Genomic DNA, 10,013 nt, shown 5'->3' with positions numbered 1-10,013 from the left:
GTTATATTCAGAATGAGTAAGAGGTGTAGAGATATGAAGAGAGGGTCACTCGGATGGAAGGAAAGAGAGGAAATGATTGAATGTTGTGAGTCAAGGTCACTTTTTCATGCAGGGTTTTAGGAAAATAGTCGGAGAAGGCTTTTTTTTAGCTAGCATTGATCTGTAGGTGTAAAACGGTTTCATTATTTGCATGTGAGATGGCATATTGTGGGGTAATTTCTATACTAATACTCCCCTAAGTGAGGCACCGGAGACATATCCACCCAGATAGCATGCTACACTGAGATATGTAAAACGATGTCGACAAATGTCTGCCCTCAACAAAAACATAAATGTAAACTTGTACACAGCACTTAGACATGCAAAGGAAAGAATGAAGGTAAAATATTACTGAGTAAATAAAATGTAGAGTTCGATCTTGTCTGGTGAATATCATTAAGAAGAAGCACAATGAGAAGGTAAATGGCATGAATTTAAACATCATCACCAAATAATATGTTATCATGCACATCACAAAGATAAGGACTCAAAAGGATTAATCCATAAGCGCCCTTTACCAAGTAACAGTGATCTAAAAAAACAGAATACTGAGCAATACAGTAAAAGGAAACTTATCAATCAATTACCTATTATAAAACATGTTTAAGGCATTGAGTACATGGTTTATCAGATGAAAATACAATTTATACTGTCTAGTACAATGATTCTTAACCTGTGGTCAAGGGACCCCAATGGGTCTGCCATCCATAATCAGGGGGGGGCACAATTCTTTACAAAATTAACTAATATTAGCAGATTAATAAAGTACTTCTACATAAAATAAAAAAAATTGAACACTGAAAGTTTTAAAATGCTCTACACATGTGAATGAATTTGAAAGCTAATTTGGTATTCTTATCTTGATTCATGGGAGCACAGAAAGTACTGCAAACGGAACCTAGTATGGACGATTTGTGGTCCCCATTGAAGCAGCACTGTATGCTGAAATAAAATGAGAGCATGCCCTATAAAGAAATACAGCAAAATGATATGATGGCGTCAAGCATACTGCTTGTCTTTTAGAAATCACCCACATTTTTTAAAACATCTACCCTTACCTTAATTTAAAAGTTTTGAATTTTGTATATTTGTTATGAGTGAATTAAATGCAATATTTCATATTTTATGTACTTATTTAATGTATACTTGCTTTCGTATTTCAAAATATTATTTTGAGGTTCAAATCGTAGAAATTGCTTCGGCTGAGACCTGCTTATCCAGGGATCTCCGGTTCCAGTAACGTCGAGATCAATGGTTAGAGCGGCAGACCCTGAAGCAGAGATCTGGCTCAAGACCAGGGTTCAAGTCCCACTTCGGCAGGTCTTGGGCTCAATTCCCCTTGACCAGATAATTCTCGCCTCGTGCCTAATCTAATTCATGGGTCCCACTCTGCAACTCTGGGCAATAGCTTGCTTAATCTCCACAACGCCTCACAGGGAAAAGCCAGGAGGCGTTCCATAGCGGTATGAGTACAGCGCCTTGAGACCCTAACGGGTGAGTAGTGCGCTATACAAGTGCTAATTTACATACAAGGTTAAGAAACGTTGGCAGTGGCATAACGAAACTGGAGGGGACCCCATGCAAAGAACAACGAACTCAGTCCAGGTGCTCTGCTGAGGAGCCCCCTGGAGCTCGCCCCTCCACCTTCGGTGCCTTTGTTACATCACTGACCGCTGGTCTAATGCCATGTCATTTATTACACCTTCAAACAAGTCCGACGAATTTTTAGCCAAAATGCGTGCTATGTATTTTTAATCCCATACTTAACATATTAATGGCTGGAGTACAAATCTAAGAATGTGAAGTGCTGTTGGGTAAAAATGCCAGGAATGGCACAGACGACATTTTACCCACTCGGGATGCCTGTCCTGCGGGTGCGGCCTGCTCTGTGGAGGAAGGCAGCCTCCAGGTGTTGTTCTGCTGACGCCCGGCCCGGGGAGTTGCCAAGGGAGAGGAAGGCGGGACCGGCACTGGAGGGGGCAGGCTGGGGGCGGAGGGTGGGTTCCTGCTTCCCGAGCCTCAGCCTCTGACAGCGGAAAACAAGGAACAGAGGAGCCGCATCCGGGAGGAGGGGCGCCGTGGAGAGAGGGCCCCGCGACCGGCACCGGCTACAGGCAGCATCGGGTGGAGCTCGAGGCCCGGGCCTGCAACGCCGGTGAGGCTGCAGGTGCAGGAAGCGCATCGGAGCTCGCAGCACCTGCGGCGGCCCGCAGACCGGGGCCGGAGCCGCAGCACCTGCCATGGGGAACGCGGACTCCAAGCTCAACTTCAGGAAAGCTGTGATACAGCTCACCACCAAGACGCAGGTACAGATTGAGGCGCTATGCTGGTTGGTTGCAGCGGGAGCCCATTATACGTGTGGGAGCGGGCGTGGTTTAACTGGGGGACACAGCGGTGGTTGTTAGGGTACAGGATGGGAGCATGGTATGGTGCAGATGCAATCAGGGTTGACGTGGAGCGAAGGTACAGGTGGCCATGTTGTAGATGTTATCGTGGTACGGATGTGAGTAGTTGACGTGGGCATGTGGGAGCCGTAATGCAAAGGGTGTCACTCTGGACGGCCTCATGCAGGTTGCGTATCATACAGATGGAGGCAATGGTGTAACCTCGGAACGCTTTACAGGCATTGCCCCTGGTAATAACGAGGACCATGTTGCAGATGGGGCAGCATGACATTGGGAGACGGGCAGGTATATGGACCATGCTTTAGATTTTGAATTATCATTAAGGGGGAGGAGCTATAGTGCAGATGGATAATGGGCGCAGCTGACGTGCTTGGTATTGATAGTTGCCACGGTTCGGATGATACGTGTAAGCCTAGTAAGAGTCGTGCTGCAGATGGGGTAATATTGCATCATGAGGGCACACGTGTGGTGATGGTGTCCACCTTGGTGGGAGGGCTGCACTGCAAATGGTGGCCACGGTCCATGCCCACAAGCTTGATGCAGGTGTCTATTTTTCTTACTGATATAGGAGCAGTAATTGTGTCTGGGGCACACTACCGATGGGGAAGATTGTACCTAAGACATAGACTGCGGCTGCGCGGGCCTGGGTCAGGTGTTGGCCATGGTACATGCGTTTTAGCTTTGTATTGATAAACTGTATCCATGATACTGATAGGGCAGATTATGGGCATGGTACTTGAATCTGACACCTAGTATACAGGAGCCTGGGCGTGGCACACAATTTGAGTTTGTTACTTCCAAGAGCCACGGGACAGGTGTCGAAATAGTACCGAAGGCTTGGCAGGACTAGCCAGTCTGCCACTCTGGCATTCCCCCAGTTCCCTGCAGACTAGGAGACTACTTTGAGAGCGGGGTGCCAACCATGCCACCACGAGCCCATGCTATTCCTGTTCATGTGCAGTGCGGAACTGATCTGAATATGTTTGCTAGGTCTGACTTTAGTTTCCAGTCCGACCCTTTTGATGGGTGTCATTGTATATGGTACATGGGGAAAGGGGACTTAAAACATGTATTGATTTGCTATGTATTGCACAAATGCTTAATGTCCAGCGGCCAGCTTGGCAAAAGGGGGGCGCTGTAATACAGAAATCCGGTCACAGAGAAGGTCTCTCCTTCAGTGAGCTTGACTGTCATGGGAGGGGTGGTGTACGTGAATCTGGGTGTTTTAACCTCGCCTTAGCATCTACTAGATCAGTGAAGGGGGTGGGGATGGTGGCTAAGCTGGAGAAACTGGATTGAAAGATCTTCTAGAAGTGAGCAAGCCCGAGGACATCAGCATGTAGGATTTCAAGTTGCACGGTGAAGAGTGGCTTGAAATATTCTGAACAGGTGATTCACAAGCAGGAGCAAAACCAGACTGTTGAAAAATGGAGTAGATTGTGCTTTATGTGGGCGTGACACGCAATCCGAGGAGAAGTGAGTTTTATCAAGTAAATATTTATCACATGAGATAAGATGCTCTAGAGAAGTAATAGGCTTTATTATTGAAACGTGGATCAAATAACACTGAAACACGAGATCGAATGGAGCAGTCCGATTCAGTGATAGCTCATGCACTGAAAGACGAGTGGGACCCAAGCATGATTCGTCGGAGAGCTGAAAAGTTGACCTAGTGAACCATGTTAAAAACAGAAACTAGCATGGAACTCTTAAGAGCCTATGCACGTGTTGATTCGTGAAAATATTTGGTATTTAGATCGTGCAAGAAACATCGTGTAAAAAATATGAAAAAATCTGATCAAAATTCAAAAAGTGTATGTTTTTACCATACAACTGCGTATCACCTCAGCACAACAGATTTTATCACAATTTTGGGCAGAATTAATTAAAAGTGAGAGCTTTTAAACATGAACTGAGATTCCTGTCTCGGACGTTAGTGACACCTTATAGGTAGCCTAGATTCTTATCACAGACACAAACAAAAGCAAGGTGCTTGTATAGCGCACAACCTGAATCATGTAAAGTTGCTCTCATATATGATAATGAAGAAAAGGAAATTAGTATGTTAATTCATAGGGTGTTGAGGCCAGGTCTGAATTCGAGCCCGGTTTCCAATGTTCTAGGGCCAGTGGCTCTTACCACTAAGTCGAATCTCCTCCGCTGAAAGCCAGGCGCATTTTGGGCTCGAGGTTCCAAAAGGACTTCAAGATGAGTCAGGCATCAGACTCGAGCTTTCTGTGGCATGCCAGTTATATTTGCAGATGATGACACAATGGAGACCAGAGGGTACAGTATATCCCCGTGAAATAATGCAGAACAGCATATACTTGCTGTGGAATAAGTATTAATCTCCTGCGCCCTTTTTGAGGCCACAAAGCTGCATGCACAGGTTCTTACGGCGGGGGGGGGAGGGGTCCTCCATCAAAAGTATGCCAGACTGAGGAAATGGGGGCACCCCCTCTTCCTGCACACTCCCGATTCACTTGGCAGAGTGGAATACATGTGTAAAGCAGGGGTGTAGCTTGGACAGTAAGATTAGTCTTGGGGGGGGGGGGAGCTTCAGATTTTCCAACAATGACGCTTCCATGTAATGTTAAAACACATTGTATGACAAGCAGGATGCATGAGAGGGCCTTAAGGGGCAGTGGAAAGGGAGAGGAATGTAGGGGTGTTAAGTGAGAGAAAAGACTGCTTAGTAGCCTACAGTTTTGAAGCCGTTGAAAACAGAAAGAGGGAGTGTGTGTGTTATTTTGTTTGTGTTTATGTAAAGAGTCCTGGTGAAACCCAGCAGACACTGCACCATACCCCATTCAAAACACCTGTACCCAACTATTTACCAGAAAATACATTTATTAGGAGGGTGTAACACCACAAACAACCCTTCCACCTACCCCTCCACCCCTGGAAGCTGTGTCCCTGGTGGAAAGGGCTTGGGTCTTTCTCTTCCTGTTTTCGTTGTGAATAATTTGTTAAACCTTTTTTCTGGTTAGTTCTGCGCCCCACTTGGGAGATGCTACTGAATAATGTAGCAGGTGTGGTGTGGTCGTTGCCCTCTCTGTTGGTCCTCCACATCCCACAGATGTGCCCCCACCGCTGCACACTGTCCTTAGCTCGTGCGTCATATTCATAACCGGATTATCCCTTTCCCAGAAAGCCCTGCTGTGCCTGGCACCTCCGTCGGACTGTCCCAGCCCCCTGGCTGTAGGTAAACAAACAGTTAATGTGTGAACCACGACAGCTGCCGACACGGAAATACAGCAGCGCCGCGCCACTGCCGGGGTGCAACACGCACTCACATTCAGAAGAGGCGTAGGGGCACTATACTTGAAATGGAGAGAACCAGAGGCGGATCTATAGGGCATAAACCCACGTGCGCTGATAGAATATATGCCAGGGCATAGTTTATAGTGACTGTCACGCTGAAGACCGGGTGTTTTTATAAGAACTGGCAGACGAGCAGAGACCAGGGACTGTTCATGTACAGGGACAGTGGAATGCCAGCCTCGGTGCTGCTTACACCCCCTAATGAAATGGGGATCGGGGCAGGATGCAGGCACATATAAACTGCAAATCGGCGCTTTAAGTGGGGTGAAAAGGTGGAAGGGCCCGTAATCGAATGTGGCTTGAGCAGCCTTCACACGAGATATGCCACCCGTAATTAACACAAGCAAACATCATCATGTGTTGGACAAATTCATAAATGAGTCTCACTTGATAAAACATAATTAAAATCCGCAGGACATTTTATTTAACGGTTTATATATCACCTTTTTTTCCAGGCCAAAAGCAATGGAAAAACTGGACAAGTTAAGTGTAAAAGTAATTGGCACCGCATTTGTTATTCAGCTGAAATGAAACAATGCTATAAGCGAAGAACCCTTGCCAAGAACAGTCGCCTCGCGTCACTTAGTCGCCGTGTCACTGAGTGTTGCAGCACTAGCGTGCGACAGGCAGGAATGTAGAGCGTTTCTTTCCCTTCAGCTGGTAAATGGCTGAACTGGTGGGCCACATAGGACCCTGGCTCAGTGCCCTGGAAGGCTCTTGCCCACATACAGCGCTGCTCTCGACAAAATACCACTATTTATACCCCATCAGAATTATAATATTGCGAACACTCTTATACCAACTGAGAGAAGACTAGAGACAAAGTACACATTATGCCTGTTTGCTCAGGAGAGGGCATCAGGTCTCTTTATGCCACTGATACTATTAAGGCCAACTGACAGGAAAATAGAAACTAGGATACTGGCTGCATCCAGTGATGAGAGGATGGAGGCTAGGGCACTGGGGACCAAGCAGGGCCCATTGCACTGCTTGTTTGTAGCGGCAGAAGTCACTGGTGCCGCACCCCATGGCCACCGACACCAGATTTCAACATTTCTGTTAGGCCTAATGTCTTTTACACTTCTGGAGACCAGAGTTAAGAGTGATGAGGTCTCTAAGCTTTTCTCCACAATGATTTTGCCGTTTTCCCTTCCATAGTGTTCAACTCTGCAGGAAATACCAAGGCTGGTGTTTAAAGACAGGTGACTATATTGCGAGGAATGGAGGCCCGTGTCCTGCACCGTTGAATGCCAATGAGAGCCTGCTCACATTCACTGGCACACTCAGTGCAGATGGCCGAAAATGGGTCCCCCGTGCTTGACCCCGAGCGTGCGTTGTGTGTGGGTAGCATGGTTGGGTACTTGAGGGTATGGGGTACCCCTCCCTGTGGGAGCTAGGTGTCACAGAAGGTAATTATGAAACTTTCTGTCTTCCCCTTTAACCCTACGAGTGTTGCTACAAGCTGCCCTCCCTTCAAGGTGTCAGGTGGTGTCCCTCCCACTGTTGGGTAAACACGGTCCGCATTGAGCGGCGACGAAAAGGACCCCAGTTTTAGTGAGATCTAGCAAGTTAGCCTCTCGCTACATGTTGGCTACCATACATAAGCCTTCTAGAGGTGAACAGCAGTTTGCCTTGTGTCTAGTGAGGGTATAGACAGACACGATATATTTTACAAATTCACCCGTGTACAGTTGCACATTGTTCTTTTGTGGCTGTGTCAATTAAAAATAGAAGTGCAATGTATTGAAGTTTGTTGATAAAGTAATGTAACTTCTGTGGCAGTATGTGGTGAAATTCTAACTACTGCGCAGGAGAACCAATACCACCAGAATATGTGTCTGGAGAATGTATATGTACCATATCGAATAATGTTCCTCGGAGCATGCCAAGGAATGATGCCCGATAAATGTATCTGCCCCTCAAAATATATTTCAGACGATGATTCTTAACTAGGATAATTCCCAGCATGACAGATAAGGCCATCTTAATATATTTTAGAGAGTAATGCCTTTGAAACTATGTGCCCAAGTGTAATTTCATTCTGATTATCTGCCAAACAAATTGCCATTCAGCCTATATGCTGTAGGACAATCTGTGTCCGATTACCTGCCAGTGATCAATGTCTAACATAATATGTGTCATTGAATAAAATGTGTCATAGGCTCCTCTGGTAGGTTTGTCGCTCCCCAGTCACTATGAACAGTGAGTATGTATTGCGCAGATCCTGGCACAGCCCTGTGGATTCAAACCAAAATGTAACCTATCAGTTTCCTTCATGAGACACTTTGATTGTTGCTAAATGTGACCGCTGTGCCGACACGTGTTTCGCCCAATAACCTGAGGCTTCTATCAAGGCTGAAAATAACGTCATCTACATCTGAGTGTGTGTGATTTACTGCATGAAAATGGAGAGACCCAAAAGCACTTCCAGGATGCTGTCACTTGTCACTGCTTCACTTTGTCGAATCTGTTGGGCTCTTGGTTGTTATTTTTGCCGTTGAATTAGTTCTTGGCTTTTCGTTAACTGAAAGCAAAAAAAACAACTGAGGATGGAAACAGATCGTTTAAAGTTTGGTTCAGATCACCCAGTGAACACAGTGGAATACCATGGTCTGCACAATTATTGTTACTCACCAGTAAATATATGCCCACTGGCCCTTATTCAAAGGCACACATTTTGATGTTTCTGTGTATAGTTGTATAGAGTATGCATCCTAGAATAATGCTGGTTGGAATATTTGCCGGAGGTCCATGTCATCTGAATGTCTGGAAAATAATAATACCCAGAAGAATGCGTGGCAAATAAACATGCCCTTCAGAAAATGTGCCAAGAAAGAAATACAACTATTATGACAAGGTTGCAGCTGTCTGCCAAGTGCATCTGCTGTGATCAGTGCTATAGTGTGTGTTGGAGAGCTTTCTTTTTCGTCTTCCCTGAGCATGCAACAATTTACATTTGTGCCAGTGGCGGTATCTGGCATATCAGACACTTCCGGAGCTCACATTCTGAAAGATCCTAAAGAAATGATAATGTAAACTTTTGCAGTATCAAAAAAAATGCTAGATCCTAATTGTATTCTTGCTTATTCTTCCACTAGAATCATAAACTAGTTTTTTACATCTTTTAATAAAATTGTATTCGTTTTTTAAATCCACCAGGTAAAATACAAGTACAGCCACATTTCATTTTCACACTATAGCCAACCACTTGACAAATAACATCCCCAAACCATAGTAAGCCCACACGTCTATATCTTGTCGTGCTTCCATGGGCAGCATTGTGCCTTAGAACTGGATTTCAAGTTGGGTGCGCCAATCCACTCCCGCTTTCCATGCTGCCAGGGGTGAGGCGCTGGGGGAGTTCCATCTCTGAGCAATGTCCTGCTTAGCAGCTAATGTGGCAACACCCACAAGTGTAGTCAGCCTGGGAACCCCAACCTCGTCAACTATGCCCAGCAGGGCCACACTGGGGGTCAGGTCAAGTTCTTGCTTCAAGACCCCCAAAAGTTCCTTGCATCTTTGCTCCCAATACACGGAGATAACAGAGAAATCCCAGAGTACATGGTAGAAATTAGCTGGGGTCTAAGACAGTGGAAACAGATAGGATCAGGGATCCTGCCGGCATGATGTAAGCCTTTTGAGGTGAGATGTGTTATATGTAGGTAATTCAATTGAATCAGCTGGAGGCGTGTAGAGATAGCCAGCGAGTTTGGGGCCAACTTGGCCTCCTGTCAATCTGCCTAGTCTAGCTCATCTACCTAACCCTCCCAGCAGAGTCAGAGTTGTCAATATTGTGTGGGGCGTTCGCTAGGAGTGATCAATAGCTTTGGGAGATTACACCTTTACAATGTGACTGAACAGCTGTCTGGCTTCCAGGGCGCTAAACTCTGGTACCTCTGTTTCGAGTGGGATGATGACTAGAAGTTCATGGCATAGTTGCAAATATTTGTGGAATTGCGTCTGATCAGGTCATAGCCGTCCGGTAGGTCTCTAAAGGGCAAGGTGTGTTTCCCCGCCCAGACATTCCCAAAGATGGTGATGTCTGTTGTGGCAGATTTGTGGAAGCCCTCTAAGTCACCTGATTGGTGGAGCCAACAGCCCCTCCATAGGGAAATCACCCCCGTCAATTGACTGTTTCAGCCCAAGAATCTCAGCGTGGAACCTCCAGCAAAGAAACATTACCCGAGTGACGGCAGCAGGCTGTAAGGTATTGGAGCACCGTAGAGCATATCAGTGATGCGGTTG

General features: G+C 46.1%; 1 protein-coding gene across 1 annotated transcript in view; it reads left to right on the top strand.

Moving 5' to 3' along the window:
- Positions 1–1,848: 1,848 nt before the first annotated feature.
- The window catches only part of HID1 (HID1 domain containing), a 187,022-nt gene continuing 178,857 nt past the window's right edge, over positions 1,849–10,013 (top strand). The window contains exon 1 of the mRNA XM_069200104.1: positions 1,849–2,345. Coding sequence (XP_069056205.1) covers positions 2,280–2,345 — 66 coding nt within the window. The 5' untranslated portion in view covers positions 1,849–2,279. The remainder of the gene's footprint in view (positions 2,346–10,013) is intronic.

Source organism: Pleurodeles waltl, chromosome 7, assembly GCF_031143425.1.
Source record: "Pleurodeles waltl isolate 20211129_DDA chromosome 7, aPleWal1.hap1.20221129, whole genome shotgun sequence".
NCBI classification, from domain to species: domain Eukaryota; kingdom Metazoa; phylum Chordata; class Amphibia; order Caudata; family Salamandridae; genus Pleurodeles; species Pleurodeles waltl.
The sequence above is the reverse complement of the archived record's forward strand: the minus strand, read 5'-3'. Positions and strand labels throughout refer to the sequence as shown.